This window comes from Pezoporus wallicus, unplaced genomic scaffold (assembly GCF_028554395.1).
Source record: "Pezoporus wallicus isolate ANWC-B61680 ecotype Strahan unplaced genomic scaffold, APGP_CSIRO_Pwel_v1 contig_5069, whole genome shotgun sequence".
In the NCBI taxonomy this organism is placed as follows: Eukaryota; Metazoa; Chordata; class Aves; order Psittaciformes; family Psittacidae; genus Pezoporus; species Pezoporus wallicus.
Window position 1 is genome coordinate 3,199,551 of NW_026642361.1, and position 21,271 is coordinate 3,220,821.

The window sequence follows — 21,271 nt, forward strand, 5'->3', positions numbered from 1 at the left end:
ACAACTTGCTGATTATAAAATAGCTTAAATAGCCCCAAGTGTCTCTGAAGAGCTGCTGTATGCTCTGTAAAACCTGAATAATCCTCCCCATGTCAGAAGGTGACTCTTCAGCTGTTCAGGATCACGAGCTGATATGCTATGACTCGTAAAAAAAAAAAGATTTAAAATACAAGAACATACAGTTAGGTAAAGATCACTGCAGTAGTATTGGAATTAATCTGCAAGAGCTGACAACATTGAAACCAATCCAGCAAGAAAGATTCAAGGAACTGTAGCTTTTACTTAAAACCAAACCACAAAGAACACAGCAAATTCACATCAAAATAAGTTCAATGGGAATATGAAATTTTTACATCATATTTGGCTCATTTTTCTTATAACTGGAAAAAAAAAGAGTATGTTTAAACACACTTTCTATTTAAATATATACTGAATGCAATATTCATGGAACACCAGAAGTGCAAATCATTATTGCTCAGTGATCTGGATAAAATACTTTAACCTATCTATGAAGGCACATTGATAGAAGAAAAGATGTTTCAGTCATCTGTGGTTGTTTTAATCATCAAAATAGGGGAATTCACTTTGGCCCCTGTGCTTAGAAAAATATGAATCTGACTTTCAAAGTCACGTTATCTTTAATGTGTAGTCTTAGTATTTACATGGTAGTTTCTTCCCATTCAAGCTCCACATCACCTATAAAAGAAACAGATGCATTTGATTAACTTACCTAGTAAATAAATAGTGACTAACGGCAGATAACTGCTTTGGTTGAATTTAAAGGATTAAAGGAAAAAAGTGGAAAGCTTAATCAGTGACTGTTACTATGAGTGAGACTGAAGAGCAGCAAAATGCTAGAAATTTACACTACTGAAGCCAAAACCCATATGTCAGAGTATTTTTTTCTGCTTCTTCATTTGGACAGTCAATGCACCTGCTATGAAAAAATATTTTTGAGACAATCTGTAGCACCTTACCTTCCATGGCATCCAGAGAGTCCATCTTTTGCAGCGCTGAATAGTTTACAAAACATATGGGCTGACTACTTCCCTTGATTGTCAATAGATCCAATACACATTGATGCAAAAATATGTATTGTGCCTGTAAGACATGAATTTAAAGACATTTGATTAAAAGAAAAATGTACTTCTAATACAAAAAAACTTTCAAATTTTCCATATAACATCAAGACATTCTCAAAGTAACTGCAGTTTAACTCAACAATCTCAATACTCGACTATGTCACATATGCCTGATCCGATTTCACTCATGACAAGGTATACTGCATTAAAATTTCTCAAACCATGTTAATCCTTATGCCCAGTAAAGATATATGAAATTAGACTAATCATAACTAATAGGCTATTCCATCATTTTCTGTAAAGTTTTGTTCTATGAAAATACATTTGATTACTTTTTGCCACTAGACTGAAGAAAATGAACCACATGAATGCAATATTTAGATAAGAAAATTTCTGTCTTTCTAGTATAGAGAAAACCAGCAGGGTGCACTCAAATGCAAAAGTTAAAGTAAATCTAAATCTATGTGTTCTAGGAGCATACCCCATTGCTAAGAGCAAAAAAGCCCTGCATTACTTTTAGTAATACTTGAACTGTAGGACCATTTTTAACTGACTATAATGCAAAGAGTAGGCATCTGAAGTTAACTGCATATTTCCACGGACATAAAGTAACTCTGGGTAATGATTGCTGAAAAGAGAAAAACAAAATAAGGCAGTGTAAGAATGAAACAGAGAATGAAAACAGATAGCAGGAAAACATGTACAGGCTGAAAATAAGCCAGATCACAGACTTGTCCAGATTGAAAGAGACCTCTTGAGATCATCATGTGCAACCTCCCCAGTGCTCAAGCTGGGTCAGATAAAGCATGTTGCCCAGGACTTTGTCCAGATGGGTTTTCAATACCTCCATAGATGGAGATGACCAAAATGACTTTATCTCCCCTAACTTTTGCACAGGTAAATATATTAATGTATTTTTTCTGCTCAAAAACTGCTATTTTGTTTCAGAACTGCCATCAATTTTCAACTTAAGTGTCTCGGATTTACAAGAGAAATTTGCTTACAAGGTATGTTTCAGGGTCACAGCTCTAGAGCCATGGGTAATTAAAGCAGATTTTTCACAGGCCCCTGAAGTACAAAGTACTTCATTACATTACACTTTTTAACAGCTTGCTTACTGAAGCTATAGGATGGCATTGTTTCAAACTAGCCTTTGTACTTGACTTGACAAGATGATAAATGGATCCACTAGACAATTATGGATTTCTAGAACAAAGGTCTTAAGTTTCAGTGGAGTTAAGATAGCTTTTTCCAGTTCAGAAGGCAGACTCTGAAAGCTCCATCATCTCTTGCATTCACACAGCTACTTGTGAGCATTTAGCAATGAAAATCTTTCTGGGTTTGCCAGGGGAGAGTGGAGCATACGTACCTGGGGTACACATGTGTGACAAGTTATTTTCCCAGTTAGAATGAGTTACATTCTTAATTATTTTGAAGTATTTTTTATGACTGGAAGACATTAAATTTTCCTCCAGACTTTGCCTTATTTTCAAATTATTCTATTCCTAGTAAAAAATGCAAAACAATGATGAAAAAAATATTCCCACACTTTATCATCACAGGAAAGTCCTGGCACTTGTTTAGCTGCAGCAAGACTTCAGACGGAAAAACTGAAAGCAACTGGTAATCATGCTGCACCATACAAGAAACAGCATGACATAGTATTGCCAGAAGGTCTCACAAAATCCTCTGAAGTGCAGTTGCTGAAGATCAGGTAAAGATATAGATAAATATATTATTTTTTTATTATATATATTATTATTGATAAATATATAAATCTTACCAGATTCTGTACCATACACATTCTTTCACTTCTTAACTCAGCTACAAGCCCATAGATATCCACAAAATCATGGTCATTTACATGCTGGGTTAAATGGTCAAGTGCAATATAAACACCCGTTCTTCCAACACCAGCACTGTAAACACAATACACAAGATAAAAGAAAGTTGGGTTTGTTGTTTTTTTAGCATAAAATACTTTCTTAGAATATTCTGGTTAAATTAAGACTAAGTGTGAAAAGAAAACTTCAGAAAAATAAATCTTTTTCAGTATTTAATTGTGTGTCTCCTTTCTGAATGGCATCAAGTGAAATCTGGATTTGTGCCATGTTCTGATTTTGATTTTGCAAGGGTTTCCACCTGACAAATGAGCTATAACTAAACCAAACCTTTATAAATGGAAAAATGGTTCTTCAGCTTTTCTGTGAATTTTCTAGAGCTCACTAATTCAAAGAAAAAGACATCACAAGATTTTGTGAAATCATACTTTGCTTCTGTGATGCTTTTGGTATTTGAGACTAAACAACACAAGATTTTCTCAAAATTGCTATCAGTGTAATAACTCTGCAATCAGTGTAATAAATGGAGAGTATATCACTGCAGATAATCAGGAAATGTAGAGCAAAACTCTCTTGAACCTGCAAGTTCTAATGAGTTCAAAGTAACGAATGAGTTTTCTGAACATAAGAATACATTATGCCACTTTATAACCATCAGGAATTTGAGCACAGGTGGGGTATCTGGCCCTTGCTGGCCCCTTTAAGTAACTGTGTTGTGAAAAGGGGATAGGATTCACTGCAGAGTGGCCCCAAGGAACATTAAGTGTCCTCAAAACAACAAAACCTGTGGTTTTCTCCAGTAATAGTCTCCCTGGCCCCTGCAGTAGAGGGAAATGTCAAGCTGTCAGTGACAACCATACCAAATAAAATGAAGCTTTATCTCCCATGGTGGGTGCACCTGTAAGACACTGAGGATAAATTCCCATGCATGATAAACTGGATACTTAGGGAAGAGATCTGTGGCACCAAACCCAGATTTTACTTCCACATATTTTCAGACTCATGCTAAGTGACAACGAGAAAGAGAATTAGCTGCAGACCTCTGAGTCCAGGTTGCTATTTTGGAGTGTGCCCACTCATTCAGTGGGAACTCAGACCTATGTATGAAACACAGGCACACTCACCACTTTCATGAAGACTTAATCTTCCCCACACACTCTTTGAAAAGCACTTTAAGGGTGTTGAGTATGAAATCAGTGGGAACCATAACAGCTGAAGAACTCTAACCACCAAACTACTCATTTAAGAGCCTAAATATAGATTTTAGATGTTTACAGGCATCCAAGTTTGAAGTCTGGCATATGCAAACCTTTATTCCTATTTGTCATTCTCTGTGGCTCCCAAATAGTTTCTTCTTTTTGATGTGACGTACATTTTGAATGCATTTTTAAACTTATTTCTTAAGAAGGGCTATAATTATAATAGAAGTAATTAAAGACAACATGTCATTCCTCTTCTTATGATAAAGGGAAAACAGATAAATCTAGCAATACCTTATGGTAATTGTTAAGTGTTTCACTGACATCACCTCAATGGGCTTTTCACAAACAGAAAAACAGACATGCTCTGACATTTTAATTCAGAAAGGACTAAGGAGCTCTCCTAAACAAACCTTCACTGCTGTCCATATTCGAACCATACCTGTGTACTCAGTTTTCATTGTCTCCTGGCAACTTCCCTAAGCATTAATAAGCATCTGAAATTCTAAGACACTAAACGATGACTTGGTGAATATGCTTACCTGCAGTGAACCACCATTGGTGTATTATCATGTGCTCGGCTTGCACGGATGAGTTTTACAAAATGGATAATTGGTGCAGTAGTCTCAGGGACTCCATGCTCTGGCCAAGAAGTGAAGTTACACTGCCGCACCATCATGCAGTCTCCATGCTGAAGAATGTAAGATAAGGCAGTTTTTGCAGAAGAAATGTGACAGAAGTTCCAGTAATCTACATGTAACCTTCTCAGCAATTTCATGTGAAAAAGGAAAGTCAGCATTGTAATAAGCACTTTTATCAAGGGATAATTTGTGTTGCATGGATCTGATGGCAGGTCTTTTGAGAGATGGCATCGAGTCCATCTTTCAGGAAGTATTAATGACTTCAACAGTCACTCTCCATTTGGCTTCAGTCACTGTATCAGTATAATTTGTAGATTACCCGCCAAAGTTTCTATGTCTCAGTTAGAAGTTTAGTGAACTGGGATGACAAATTTATTTAGGAGAAAGCAAACATTCCATGGTTGATCTAATGCAGTGAAGTCTAACACACATACACTGGTAAACAGCTATATTTTCTAAGTGTTTGATACCCTCTCAGTGAAAGCAGCAACAACAGTGACTCAAAGAGCAGGTTATGATCTGATATCTAAATTAACTATGAAGGACATAAGAATAAAAGCACAGGATCATGTCAAAGGCCTGTCTAGACCAACAAAACATGACAAAAATATATCTAGTTCCACAGAACACCATTACCATCTTAACAGCTTGTGACTTGTGAACTGCCTCAGTCAAGAGATGGTATCTCAAAATTTAATAGTAGTTGTCAGAATTTTTTTATACAAATTTCTCCAGGTTTTATGAAGCCCTATAAGATTGTAGTATTCACAGTATCTAGCAGCAAGGAGTACCACAGTTGCACCTGTAGTGTAATGAGCCAGTTCCTTTCTTTTTTTTTCATTTTGAACCAACCACTCTTCATATTGCAAGAAAAACTGAACTGTGAACAATTATATGGAGCAACTACTGTGAGTCTATATTTGTAAAATTGCTAAGCATAAAACCAAAAGAGAAATTACTCTGGACACAATATGGCAATAACTATGAATGATTTGCCTCACATATTCATTTTACCTTCATTGGAAGATCATCAAGACTCTACCCATTTGTGAATGGAAGACGAAGTACAATCTTAAAGCCAGCAATATGGCACATTCAGTGACATGCTTATAAAGGACATCATAGATTTTTGTGCAGCATAATTCAGCTATAGTAAATGGATCACTTAGTTCAGATTTTCTCTTTTCCTTTTTCCTTTCTCCTCTCCTCCCCGCCTCACCCTGGTTAACACAGGTGACTTCACATTTTGCTGGCATGCATTTTTACTTGAAATAGTTCCTCTTCTGGTCTTGTTTACTCTATGTCTTGTTTTAGCTGAAAAAAAAGTTTGTCATTTCTCATTTTAAAATGTTCACTTGTCCTGTATTATGTGCAAAACATATCCTTATGGGGTGATGACCAAGGCACATACCACAGGATGGTAATGCATGTATTTGGATAGACAACTTCAGGTCCTAGTATATGTCTGAACTACATACAACACAGGTCAACGTTGGGAGCGAAAAAGAAGGCTAACTTCATTGTGATTCATCGTGTCCAGATTGCTTTCTGAGCCTACCTGCTGGTTTGACTTAATGCTGGGCGCTAATTTTTCAGAGTGGAAACCATAGTTGTGGATTGTGGCAAAGACAAACATCTATGCTGTGCCCCTCAACCCCCTTCCCAGGATATGGAGTGGGAGTAATACTGATGATTCTCTTTTATACTGGGTGAATCTTCTGGGGGTGGAGGCCAATATGTCTGGTGGTACAATGCAAAACAGCTGCACTGCACCAGAGAATCTTGCCCTTTAATCTGAGATGGATACATTCAAAGGGATTTGTCTGATCCTAGAATGGTTACGATTACTTCTTTCTAGAAGAGACAACTGAGGTGTCCAAATAGAAACTTCACCTCCCACCAGACCAGAGATTCAGTAACCTTGACAGGCCCTTCATAGCATGTCGGACAAAAATCTGAGCTGCTTGAGACAGAAAATGGGATAATTCTCAGGAAAAAGAAACTAAACCAAACCAAAATCAAATAGGAATGAAAATAAAATGCAGGAAAAGCAGGCAGTACAGTGCATACACATTAACAGATTAAAAGAATACTGAGGGGTACTTGGGTGAGATGGAGCATATTTTATGTTCTTTGAGGTGCTGGATGGGTTTTATTCAATCGCCTTCCGGTTTTGGCTTACCCTTTCAATTTTTAGATCTCTGATGGTCCAGTCTATTTGAATATCTTCCATCAGTTTAGTTATCACTATATCCCCAAACACAGTCACCGGCTTATTATCTTCTGGCCAGTACTGATGACACCTTATCTGCAGGGAGATGATGACAATTAACAACGATTATATTATAATCCTGACAGAAACTACATACAAAATTTCCAATTATCTCAAATGCTGTTAATATGTACAGTGGTAACTCACCCGCCCTTTTTCAAAACATTGTGTAAGCATCACAAGTGTTTTTGCTCTTGTCTCCCACACCATTCTCCAGAAATCACCCACTGTTCCTGGTAATGGTCCCTGAGTTGCAATAAACTCATTTGGACATAAATAACCCTAAGAAAAAGAAAATATTTAATACAGAAGTTGGCAAGGAAGAAAAAAGTTTGCATGTGACACATAGTTGTGCCTGTAGCTACCATGCCTAAGACTAAAACCTTGTTAGACATACTAAATGAATTGGCATAGGCCTGGCTAATCACTGCACGGCAGATGGCCTTGGCAACCCAAGGAAGTAATGGCATTTTCTCCACCACACAGATAAGTTATGAACCAGTGGTCCAATAAAGTTTGGGAAATGCCATCCCTACAGAAATTCATTTAGCAGAGAAATTACCAGGACATCAGGTCAGTAATTCCCATTTAAATATAACCAAGCCTTCCTATTAACCAGGACATAGTCTTACTTCAGATTTACCCAGAGGCCACCAAGCACTATGTCAGGATGTGGCCAACAAAGTAAACAGCATTAAGGAGCAGTGGAGCCAGGGAAGCAATTAAGGAGTGGTCTGAGAGCTAGTGCAAGCTATACACTGCACTGATGACCTTGTCCTTCCAGTGATCACCAGGGATCTGATGTAACTTAGGCATGGAGCTTACTCTAACGGTGTAAGAGAAAAGGTCTTCAAGAAACCTACTGTACAGCTTGGCTTTTATTTATTGTTGGCTTCTGCTGTTTAGTTCATTTATAAATTAAAATCTTGGGGAGAAGGAAGTTTGTTGAACAAAATCAGTGTAAATACTGCCAGGGCATGGGCTCTTATGGATCTGTTTCTACAAAGAAACAGGAACTCTTACGTACTACAGACAGTCTAAAATAATGACAATAGCAGTAACAGCAATAAATTTATGCTGCAGAGCTAGCTGTCTATAATATCACAGAGTTCTGCCTATTGCTGAAAACAACTGACACAGTGGTTTATAGCACCACCAAAGTTTCTTGTTGGCATTATAGCCCTGTAATTCACAGCTGCCTGTTACTTACTCCATCTATAATATACAGAACAGGTGGCAGTGAGAAACTATGTTAATCCTTCCTAGTTTAAGTGTGAGGTGAGAAACTGTAATTCAGGGATGCAAAGCTCATGGTTCAGTTACTGACTTTTTGTGGTTTAACCAATGAAAACAAAAGTAGAAGCCAAGTTCCCATTTGTTAAAACTATATACAAGACCACTTTTCCCCTTTCTTTATATGCATGCATAGGTACATTCACCTAAATAGTTATGTAAATACACACGCATACGTATATTTACAGCTATATGCAACTACATATACATCCACAAATACGGAAAATGAGAGCATATGAAGGGCAAAGCTTTAGCCCTGAGATATGGTAACATTACAGTTGTCTATTCACTGATGAGCGGTGACCTAAAGTCAGCATGCAGCAAGACGTCTGTATGCAGTAAACACATGCAAAATCTCAGCAGGGCACACTCTCTGCAGCTGGCTTTTGCTGCAGCTTTTTTGGAAGCTGCTGCTGTTGTTGTTCCCTGCCTAAACCCTGGCATGTCAGTTAGTGACAGAAAGGGTAAAGACTAGGCCACGCTCCAAGCTGTCTGGTCTCCTTCTCAATGGTTCTGTGTGTAGTCCCAACACCAACTAACAATGTGTCATGGCTCTTCCTACCTGCTAACTGTCAGAACTAGGACATTCCATGTAAAGCGAATAAACAGCTTTTGCTAATTACAGAGGAAGATGCTGTCAGCTCTATTGCTTATTCTCTGTGGATGTCTCTTAGCTACCTGGAAATAACTATTTCTACTTGCCATTGTGTCATCTGTTTAGACTACAGTCTGCATGTCTAGCTGTATGTTTGAAGAGTGCTTACTGCCTATCAAGCCTTGACTGCATGTGAGACCACCAGCCACTAATACAATAAATTAAAAGCATAATTATGTCACTCTTGAAGCTTCATCAGGATGAAAATGAGATAAAAATATAGATGAAGAATACACTGAGAACACAATTAGAAAATTAAAAATCTAGGAAGAAAGCTGAGGATGAAAAACACAGTATTAGTTTATTCTTCAGGAAGCCTATTTGCATTTTACTCCATAGAATCATAGAACAGTTAGGGTTGGAAAGGACCTTAAGATCATCTAGTTCCAACCCCTGCCATGAGCAGGGACACCTCACACTAAACCATGTCACCCAAGGCTCTGTCCAACTGCCAGGGATGGAGCATTCACAACTTCCTTGGGCAACCCATTCCAGGGCCTCACCACCCTTACAGTAAAGAACTTCTTCCTTATATCCAATCTAAACTTCCCTGTTTTAAGTTTTAACTCATCATAACTTTCACAAAATAATGAGGACATACCAATACTGCTCACCAAAATTACCACCTATTTCTTTGAAACTTTTCAGTTATGTTTACATTGCCCTATTCATATACAATAACTCCAGCTCCCAAACCAAGAGATCAAATAATGTCTGACTAAACAACTGACCTCAGTGTGAGTTTCACACTTGTCTTTAATGATAATGGTATGAGACAACTTATGAAAACTAATTTGGTGGACACAGTTTTGATTATCACTGAAAATCATTGCTTAGCAATGAAAATGGGATAATTTATATTTTGAACTAGTCATGTTCAACGCTGCAGGAGTGACTTGAGCAATGCCATGGCTGTAGCAGCTGTAGTGAATGAAATTAAAATTAGAATCCTGTTGTTCTTGCAAGTGATTTTTTGACTCTCTATTCTACCATAAAACAGATACAGTAAAAATGTGAGATTTTCTACTTACAGACACATAGCTGGCATTAATGTAGTCAGAACCAGGAATACCAGCATCAGGCATCAGCTTTACTCTGTTGTTATTATCTATCATGGAAACAAAGTCTAGTTAGCTAACAGATTTGTTCCAAAAAACCACTGACATATGTAACAAGTGTTCCTGGAGTGCTAAAAAATCAAAAATATTGTTATTGTTGCTAACAATACTTGACATAGTAGAACACTAATTACAAAGGGAATCTAAACAATTTCCATTTTTGTACCATGATCCTTTAATGTTCCAGACATACTTTAATAAAATACTTTTTAATTAAATGGTGACATGCCAAAACCTCCAATCTGATGTATGTATGGGGAGAATCCTCTGCCTAAAGGTAGCCTGTGTACTTTAAGCCACACTGTTCTAACACACATTCAGTGTGAATCAGACATCAGGGTCCAGGGTCTGTCAGTCTTTCCTATATACTTGCTGCCCAGGTAACAGATTTGAGACTGATCTTGGCACTTTTACATTCTTTTACATAAGGTAAGGTCATTATTACAGGAAAAAAAAAAATAACGGTTGAGGGTTTCTGATTTGAGCCTACAGTACATATGCAGAAATGACAAAACCTAGGAAAGATGTCATGTGAATAGGTAAATGCTGAAACTAAACATTTCAAATGTTGATGTTTGGTGCTCAGCTTACAAAAGAAAAAAAGAGAATACAACATTAAATATTTATGAAACTTATCTGTTTATATTTCATAAATAAATTTTTAGTGACTGTAACTTGGAGTATATCTTGAACAAGGCAAGGGATAACAGGAACAGCTGCTCTGAAAAGTTAATAGCACAGAATGTAGCGTTATTAACCAAGGAATGCCATGCTCCTCATCTCACATCACAGCTAATGCCTAAAATAATAATGACATTTCTTGTCTTATTAACTGAAAAACGAAGCAGTGTTGAGTACAGAGAGACAGACTCCCGTCTCCTGTGATAAAATCTAGCCTTGGCTTATAAGTTATCATACAGTCACTCTGATCTGTGGAACCTTTGCAGCGTATGTACACATATCCACAAGAAAGCACACCCTGGCTCCTGAGGTAGCTGAATGCACAAACGTGGATTTTATATGTTTAAAAAAAATTACTTCTCACTAAAGAGGGAAAAAAAAAAGATGAGGAAGAATGTTAAAGAGTTTGAATTACAAAGCTAAGAAACTACTGAGGCTACAGTTTCTTGCACCTGCATATTAAAGCTTGTGAGAGCAAGTTTAAAGCTACTCGCAAATAAAACTGTCTTTAAAAAAAACACAGTGAAAAGTTAGACTACTTGACTGAAAATTATTTCATAATGTGGACACGACTGTACTGCTATTTCAAAGGCTGATCAAACAAATAGAGTTGCATTCCAAATATCTACTGCATGATTGAATGTAGAGCGCAAAACAGGAACTGATCGGTAAATACACATACATGGCTTTATGTTCGGGAAACGATTCTTAGACCTGTTCCAAGGCAGATCAGCATCAGTTGAAGCAAGGTCATCAAGAAACTTGGGAAGTTCCTGCAGAAGAATAAATGTTTGTTGGCATATCTTTGCATTTCACCTTCTGTGAATATAAAAAATGACACAATCACCCAGTAAGAGGAAGAATTCTTTAGTTCTGCAACAGAGTGCATTTCTAAGAACAGCTGGAAACATTACAGGACATTCCACCTCACTGTCAACCCCAGTTACGCCAGCAGTGTTAGATGCAGCACTGCAGACAATGCTGTCAAGTTGAACAATTAAAGCTTACATGAACTTTCACCTTTACAAGTCTGGGTAAAGTCAGCCTCTCACCTTTTGTAGTTCTTTTCATTTTTTTTCATGAAGTCACATGCTTGGTTACTATGCCCTACTGACTCAAACTTACTCTTGAATAATGCCTTTTCCTGACTCCTGTAGCTTGGGAGAGTTCTTGCCACAGCATGAGAACTGATGAGAATTTAATTGAGACAACTGGCAATTAGCTATTGTTCATGGGACTGCTTGTGAAAAGGGTGGGAAGAGTTATTTTGGGCTGAACTGCAGTTTCATAACTGGTCATTAGTTCTATTACTGAAAGGCAAAGATTGATAAATCATTCATATTGAGGAACTTACTTGATGGGAGTGTTTCTGTGCATAAATAGGCATAACTTCCAAAGCTGAGTAAAAGAGTGGAGATAACTTCATAACTTGTTAATGGAAAAAACATATTGATATGATGATCTTGTGTGATAAGAGAACAGAAAGCTCAGAAAAGATAGAATTTAGCCAGAATTTCTAAGTTAATAACTACATGAACTGTAATAGATTTTTGCTTTTTCACAAATATTATAGACAAGACTATTTCAACACCTAGCTAAGACACAAAAGTAGAGACCTACCTATGGCTTTGAAAGCATAAAATACAAAATGTTGCTGCTTGTGCTGAGTAATCCATTCAAAATTTGTCTTTAATATTAATAGTTAGTCTCTAGATGGGCTACTTCCAAAAGCAGGGCAGACTGCCCTACTATCAGATTCAATATTAATTATTTTTAAGTGGTCTTTTGCTCGGGTATTTCAGACAGATAAATAAAATTTAATGTGTAACTATTAGCAAATAAACAAACAGATGAAAGAGGCAATGAAAAATGGAAAAAAACAGAAGCACTTTTTATTCCAGTGTTTTTCTTTCATTGTTAATTCAAATATTTTGTCAGCTTTATTTGATGGGTTCAGATACTATGAATAATTTAAGATAAACATTAGCAAAGTGGGATAGTTTAAAACCTGATGTAATAAACTAAGTCAATAATTTATCTAATCCGATATGATATTTTTGTACAATGGATAATGCCTGACATATAAAAGAGACCTGAAAACCCTTGAACTGTATCATATGCAGTATTACCCCATGAGAAACTTGTTTCTTTTTCACTATCTGACAAAAATCCTGTGGCCTGAAGCATGAGGACTACTCCACTTCTCTAATTACATCCTCAATAATAAAACTGCAAGTGCTTCTGAACATGAGGCAAAAGATGATTTCACAATGAAAGCAAAGGACTTTCAGACAAGGGACCTGACTTCTCTTCCTGGCTCTGACACATCCATGGGGAAAGACTTAGAGGAAGAATTACAGAGAACTAGATGCTCACCTCCCTTTGAAAATTAACAAGGGACTAGATCCTATCCATGCCCTTCAAAATCTCTCTAAGTACCTATGTTTCCTAGGGATGAAAAGTCTATGGCTATGCCCCTTCTAAAAAGAAAGCTTCTGACTTAAAATCACTTTATAAAGAATGGCTGATTTTACATTTATACCCATATATTAAATAATTACAAAGCATAGTTAACAGACATGAAATAAATAAAAAACTAAATGAATACTGTAGAAAAATGTATTTAAAGGCACTTTTTACAGTTAAAATCTTCTCTTTCAATCAACTTCTGCAATACTTAAGGCAGAATACTCTTTTACCCATTCAGTTGCCTCTGCCTTTTGTCTCAACAATCCCTTAGAGAAGTAAAGCCCCAGTCCTACAACTGAACCTAGAGAACGATCCCTGTTTGCAAGACACAGTAGAGTGACTTCTGTGCATTCCTGTCAGGATTTGGTAAGAACTGTAAAACACAGCTAAGGGTGGAGATGTTAAAATTCCTCTCATTCAGAAAGCTGAAACACTCCCACAGAATATCTTTTATTGAATTTTGCATGAAGGAAAAACACAGATGAAATGCCTGTGGCATTTTGTGGGTGTTATGGGCCACGGGATTCTATACCACGTGCGTGTTGTGAACTTTAACTTGCCTCATTTGCCTCACTCCTCTGAGTCTTAGCTTGTAGAGGAGGAAAAGAGAAGCAGATTATGGTATTTCTATAATGACGTTTCTGTATCTGAACATGTGCTCAGAAGCCCTCACCAATTCTCAGTCTAAGTGATTATTTTCAGAACTGGGGAAAGACAATTTGGATTCCCAGATTAAATAACAATATGTCATAGATGCCATTTTTCTTTGCAGATTCATAAAACTGAAATAATTGATTTGCACTTTTTTTACTATAGTAATCTCATGGTACTATGGTGACATTTGGAGGTATTTTAAGTTTTTATTCAAGAACAGAACTTACTGTGAAACACTTCTACAAGTACTTCTGTTCAGTAATTTCACACTTATCAGAAAAACTGTTTTCTTTAATTTTTTTTTTCTGATAAGCAATAGATTTAGATCCATTCTGAGGCCCAGATTCTCTTTCCATGTCTACAGACAGGTCATGCTCACATGTAGACAACCCTGGAAATCTTCCAGGCACAGAAGCTTGGTCAATATAGTGAATTAAAAGAGACCAGGAATATCCCTGGATTCCAAGACTAAGTGAAACAGAAAGAGCCAAATTTATCCTAGATAATTCCAAAACAGGTTTGTTGTCTACAAACTGCCTATTGTAAATGATCCCTAGACTACTTTACCTACCAAAACTTATCTTGGAACTGCCCGGGAAGACTGGCAGCTTAAACGAAATTCAAGTCAGGGAATATGCTAACAGTTTATTAGTGTAAATTTTCATATTCTCATTTTCAGTTCCTGGTATACTTGAATTTACTAGCACAGAGAGGACCAGAGAGCCCAAGCAAGCTCAGCACCTTGTAATTATGTGCTTCAGACATAATGGCCCGTGGTTTTACACCTTGACCTTATCTCTCCTACACACATTGTAGGAGCCTTCAGTCATTTACGTGAAACTAAATGCTCAATGTGGATGGAAACAAGGTCTGCCTGTTTTTTTGTGTGCAATGCCCATTTCTGTGCATTGTCATTTCTGACGTAATTTCAAGTGCATTGTCAAACCTATTATGTGCCTGGTAAAACAGGTACTACAAATACCATAGATCTACCCTCAGTCAGGGACTGGACGCACCCTCCAATTCTGCCTGTCCTTGGATAAGCCATCTGTGAAGTTATCACTATCCTCTGAAACATGGAAGCTGAAGCTCAGAGGGAACATTGGAAGCCCAAATGACATATAAAACTGTTGATTATAAGCTGACTTTATAACTTAGTTGAATGAGGCCTCAGCTACTTGTATTTCTCTAAATTTGAAATGAATTGCGAGGATTTTGATTTGATAAAATGCTATTGTTTAAGGCATTACAATGTTGTAAGGCTTACCCAATGTGGGTCACACCTCAAGGAAGGTGAGAAACTTTCCAGTGATGAACTTTGATATGTGAAAATGTTATTGCTAGTAAAACTTTTCATCTGTTCAGTCATGCATAATATAACTATAATCACTCTTGTTCAAGTAAAATAACACTTCTGCTTTTGGAAAAAAGTTCTTACTTTATTGCTCAGAGAATTTTATGGTGCTTTTTATTATTAAATCCAGACCAATTTTACCTAAGGAGCATAACAAAAAAAGCTGTAGGAAATACCATTAATCTTTTCACACTTTTGTTGGTTTTCCCTTAGAGACTGAAATATTATAATCCAGCAGAAGAAAAGCCAGTTGTTGAGTCTTCATTTTCATTAATCCAACTGCTAAGCCATTCATGGTAAATCTATAAATCCAAAATATTACAGTCACTGGAGACTGACAAATTATTTTTGTGGGGGAAAATGACTGTATGTGTTAAAAATGATGATGATAAAGATACTGAAATAACAAGAAGAGAAGATATTGTTGAGAACAAAAATATGATAGCCGTAAAAATGTTACTTAATGAAAACAGTGAAAACTTTGAGATTTAAATTGAAAGCGTATATGCATTATACGTAAAAGCTGGTCTCTTTTCAGAAGGAAAGACAGGCTTGTTGTGTTCATCTAACTCACATAAGGACTTGAAGGCTATTCACATGGAGGCGATTCTAAAGAGCATGACAAGTATGACCCATTATTTGTAGAGGAACAAAAAGCAAAGTACCATGCACAACTTTTTTACTTTCTGTACTGAAACCTATGAAAGAAAAACATTTCTGAGTTCCTTGGCAGTATGACTGGGGCGTAAACATTTCACAGAATAAATACCAGCTCTGGTTTTGAAGTCATCATCACTCAGGAAAATGAAACTATTTAAAGCAGTTAAATATATCTGCATATACGTTAGAAAAATATTTCTAAATGAGCTGTTATCAGGTAAACTGTGTAGGCATTGCTACATATGCAAAAGCATAAAAGTCTGGTGTTCTTGCAAAGATCAGTCTAAAGAAGATCATCTTTTGCTGACACTTAGGTGAATAGTTCTGATCACTTTGCAATGTAGACTGAAGAATCCAAATCAGTGTAATATTACTTTCTAAACAATCAACCTGGTAATTGGGTATTGATTATCAAGGCCAGAGTCCTTCACGGCCTTGCCTGCTTAAAATGGACATGAAATGTGACACATGAAACGACTGAAGGTCTTGCGATGTTGTGACAACTGCTAGCAACATACCGAAAATTCTTCCTGAAACTTTAGGTTGTTGCTTGTGCAAAGCTCTTCAACATGTTGTAGGAAGGATTTCTTGCTTATTGGCCTGAAAGTAATGACAGAAGAATTAGAAACCTATAGGGAATTTCTATGTCATTCTTTTTATTCTTATTTAACTGCAGTTTATTAATAAATAGTGCTTTTCAGTTCAGTAGAAACTGATACTTAGAGGCAGAAAACTGTGAATTGCTTACAGCATGCTTATTTGGTTTGTTTCCAGTCACTTAAAATAGAAGCATTTTTTCCTGTTGTTTTTCCCCTCACCAAATTCCTAATGTTGCTAATGTTAACAGTACTGTAGGGTTGGATTGTTTTTATAGGTAACAGCATTCCAAGGCAAGGTTTTGACATTAATGGAAATTTGTAAAGTTACCACTGCATTCTAAAGTACATAATACTTCTTTGTCACACAGAAAACATTTTATACATTGCAAGATTTTAGACATATAAAATATTGCAGTGACCTCATTCTCATAATGACATGGTTTTTAAACCCCGAGGAGTTTAAGTATCCCTGTATTACTTCCCAAGCTAAAACACAGACATGCAGGCTTCACCCCAGAGAGAGAGAAAGCATTTCTCCAGTTACCATGCAATTAGTCATGCTTTTATGATTTATACGCAGCTTGGAGTTTTTTCCTAATAAACAGAGGAGAGAACCACACATTGAGACTCACCAATGACCACAATATAAAACTCTTTAATCAACTTACTTGAGGGATTTTCTATAACTAAGCAACCTGCAACAGAGATTTTTGTTAAATGTAGCAAGCTGAGAATTAACCAATATTGTGCATATTAATAGGTTTTAGATTAAATATGGAAGCAACTGAAGTGCCAGATGCATTTCTCTCATGGATTCAAATACTATTATATGTCAGGTATCTCGTGTGATTGTCTTCGTTTTTATCTCAGGTATTGGCAGATATCAATATGGTAGTTACAGTTCCTATCAATCTCTTCACACCATTTTACAGTGCTCTGGGCTCATATGGCCCTGGGAAATCCATACTTCTAGCACACTACTTCATACACATTGACAGGCTTCATTTTATGCTATGTACCCATATTGTTCTTCTTAGGGCCGTTTCAGAGCATAACGATAGGATTCACTTGACTTAATACTGACACCTATTTCTGAGCTAGTCACTCTGAATTCCTTTTATTATCAATGAAAAGAAATAGCTGTGATATTTATCTCATTTTAAGCAGATATCTAAAATAGGGCACAGATGAATCATGCTACAGGTGTACTTCTACAGAAGCCAAACAGCTACGGCTGTTTTCATGAAGTTTTTAAAAATGAGTGGCTGTTTTCATGCTCATTTTTACATGTTCACTGCTCTTTTGGGGGCACAGTGATTTTAAATCTGTGCTACATCTTAAATCTTTACCTTGAACCCACAGCAGGTTTCACAAAGATGATACATGAGCATCTATACTGAGGGGACTTTCAGACGACCTTGAAACTTGGTCATCATCATCACCTATGAATCCGTTTTAAAAATGTCTCAACAGTATGGATTTAAACACTAAACTTTGGGCACTCAGACTCGCAAAGCTTGTCTAAAGGACCAAGCCAAAAAGTTTGAATTTATACAGTTTATAATATAACTTGCCCCTTTGAAAAAGATAAAAGTATATCTTTATGTGTCTGTCTGTCCCTAAATCATGCATTCTTACATACAAATATTACAAAACCGATTTTATAATACAAATACAAATGTCTACTGCTGCCAGAATTTTAGTAGATAGGCCAATTTGCCTTAAAAATACTTTGATGTATGAAGTTATTCTTAGATATTTAAATTTTAAATTAAATAATAAAATAGATTAATACAATTGTTGAATCATTTATTATTAAGTATCAGACAAATTAATTTCAAAGCTGCTGAAGATGCCTTTGTACTATGTACTTTGTTATGACAGTTCTCTTCACAAAAAGCAAACAGGCTATGAAAGCCTTGGGTCAGTCTCACTGGAGTAAGAAGACATGCAAGAATTCACAGAAATGGGCTCAAACTCAAAGTGACAATGTCCTTTACCAGGAGAAGGAGAGCTTTAGAATGAAAAAAGACAAAAGATGACAAAGCATGCAGCTCTATTCAGATTGATCAGACATCTAGCCAGTGCTTATTGTATCACTATGTTGTTTGCATTACATGGCAAATGAAACTATCTTCTAGTAATGATGGCAACGTAATGGCAACATTACAGGCCTAAAGTTTATGGAAGAAAAAGTATTATTCAGTATTAATAATTAATAAAAAATGATTAAAAATTAATATTAACAGTATTAATAGCTGTGCCAGTGTCCTGCACACAAATTTGTCTTTGAGCAAAAAGTAAACTTTTTTATAATTTTCAGGAGAAAATTATAAGCAGTTTCTGCCAAGAAATTACATTTGTTTTTCCTTAGAGTTCACCTACCTACACCATAAAAAAAAAAAAAAAATCATCTCCCGGTTGACATCTCAGTAACTTTTTGAATACTGGCTTTCCTCCTCTCAAATTAATAGCAATTAGGGGCTTCCTGAACCTAATTAGCAGCAAGTAAATGCAGTTTGATTATTAGTGAGTAAAAATTAAATCTATGCTGTACAGAAGCAACCTGAGTGTAACATTTGGTGCTTCAGTGCTGAAGGTACATGGAGCCAACAGCAAAGGACAGAGGAGACCAGCACAACTCAAACAGCACCACATACTCAATATTTCCTTTTTTTACTTTCACTCAAAGCAGGGAAGTAAAGCATTGAGATAGCTCAGGAAAGGAACTAAACACAGTGTTCCACATGCTGCTTTCTAGCTAATTTTTAATATTAATAACAGGTGATTTTTTTTAAGGCATAATCATATAGTATCTTCCACAAGCACTAATCATTTTTAAAGAAGGCACCTACAGATTGACAGTTGAATCTATCTGTGGGCATGTAAGTGAAGAATTTGATTTTCAGAATTACTGAACCCACACTTTTGTTGGTAGCAAGTGCATATTGCAATGTCTTGGCAGCTCAGAAAATAGAACAATTAAAATGCTTATGGGAGAAATAATGTCTAACTTGAAGATTGTGGCAAAGATGTTGGCTTTGTTGTGTAAGAATCTTTAGAAATGATGAATTTCGTATGCTCAGTAAAGACAGCTATGCTCAGTTTCAGCACCCTCAGGCTTCCAAAATTAGTATTTTTTCCAAGTCTCTTGACTTAGAATATGTAATAATAATCTTACAGTATTTAATCAATGAAAAAATACTCATCTACCTGTAATCTTGTTCTTCACATTTCCCAGTCTTTTCTATAAAACATAAGCATATATCACTAAATCTTGATAAACACAATTTAGAATCAACCCATGAAGTTGCAAATTTCCCTATTTCAGCTGGACAATTCCAGATTCCCACTTGTCTGACTTTGAAACTAAGAAAGAAAAACATTCCCAAAGATAAAGAACGCTTTATTGCCTTAAATCTGATTTTCTTTTAAAACAGTGTATTGTTTCATGTGTGGGATTTTTTTTGAAGTCTATCAAAAATCTGAATCCCACTCAGATTACTTATGATAGAGCTAGAAAGAAGCCATTTATTTGTGTTGGCAGTGGTAACTGAAGACCATATTGTCACACAGACTCAGCTTTCTCTCTGGGTCAATCATCTGAAATCCACAGGGAATTAAAACTTCGTCCAAACAGAAAACAACAGAAATGAGTATGTAGGCAAAAGGCTTAACTCATAAGCACCACTGACACTTCCTAGGACCAACGGAGGAACTAATTTTTAGCAAGTTAATTGAAAGCAATATGGAGCTTAACCCTTCCTAAATATTAAAAGCCTAAGCAAAGAGAACCCATGGTCATTTCTGCCATTGTACCAGGACACATACACTCATAAACGTTGTACTCCTGGGATACAAAGCTCAGGAAGCCTATTTTTGATAGTTGATTACTAAAGGGAAACTTGTTGTAGAAAAATGTAAGGCAGGAACTATGCCTATCCCCATCCAAAGAAAGAAGAAACAGGCTGGTCTAGAGAAAACAATGTGCGTGCAGAAGTGTTACCGTGAATACACACACCTACTGAATATACAGTATATAGGCGAGATCAGACAATAATTTTATATGCAATACTTCTCTGTAAAGAGTTCTAATTACCTGGTGTTTGCAAGGGTTACAGTGTCTGTAGCTCAGAAATATTTCTTCTGAATCTGTGCCACATTTGCTTGACAAGCTGTTTCACACAGAATGAAACAAAAGCCTCAAAGCATCCACTATAAGGTGCAACTTCTCAAGAAAAGATTCTGAGAAATGGGCACCCACGTGGCTTTATCCTTTCTGCAGAAACCACTGCAAAAAGAGTGTGCCAGAAAAGTTGTCTCCTAGGTGAGCACCCAGAATGAGTTCGTAGTCACTCACCAAATCTGGTGCACCCTGAAAATTTAAAGACAGAATCTATTCACAGCAGATGAGTGTCTGCTTGGAAATGTGACTTGCAAACCCTATGGACATGTTACAAAAAGTGGTGAAAGGCCACAGTATTCATATATTCATTGTGCATAATGAACCAATGTTTAATTCTATTTAGACTGATGGGGTATGTATGTTTTAAACAAGGGTTGTTCTTTTTGTTATTGACTATTTCATATCAGCTCCATCATCATGGAGATCAACATATGTCCAAACATTCAAAGTTAGCATTTGGCTTCATAAAGCAGGTCTCATCTTCCATCAAATTCAGTAGAACTTAATTCCCTGCATGCTCTCTGAAACTACATCCTATTAATCGATTGCCTAACAAAGACTTGATGA

At 36.5% G+C, this 21,271-nt stretch overlaps 1 protein-coding gene across 5 annotated transcripts in view; it reads right to left on the minus strand.

Moving 5' to 3' along the window:
* Positions 1-383: 383 nt before the first annotated feature.
* Positions 384-21,271, minus strand: part of PTPRQ (protein tyrosine phosphatase receptor type Q) — a 129,299-nt gene continuing 108,411 nt past the window's right edge. For 3 of the 5 annotated variants that reach the window (XM_057429396.1, XM_057429394.1, XM_057429393.1), the window contains 10 exons: positions 17,187-17,213; positions 16,438-16,519; positions 11,465-11,555; positions 10,015-10,091; positions 7,183-7,317; positions 6,946-7,071; positions 4,665-4,813; positions 2,866-3,001; positions 978-1,101; positions 384-696 (listed from right to left, as the gene is read on the minus strand). In XM_057429396.1, the coding sequence (XP_057285379.1) occupies positions 659-696; positions 978-1,101; positions 2,866-3,001; positions 4,665-4,813; positions 6,946-7,071; positions 7,183-7,317; positions 10,015-10,091; positions 11,465-11,555; positions 16,438-16,519; positions 17,187-17,213 (985 nt within the window). In that variant the 3' untranslated portion in view covers positions 384-658. The remainder of the gene's footprint in view (positions 697-977; positions 1,102-2,865; positions 3,002-4,664; positions 4,814-6,945; positions 7,072-7,182; positions 7,318-10,014; positions 10,092-11,464; positions 11,556-16,437; positions 16,520-17,186; positions 17,214-21,271) is intronic. The other 2 variants (XM_057429397.1, XM_057429395.1) reach the window with 1 other exon arrangement.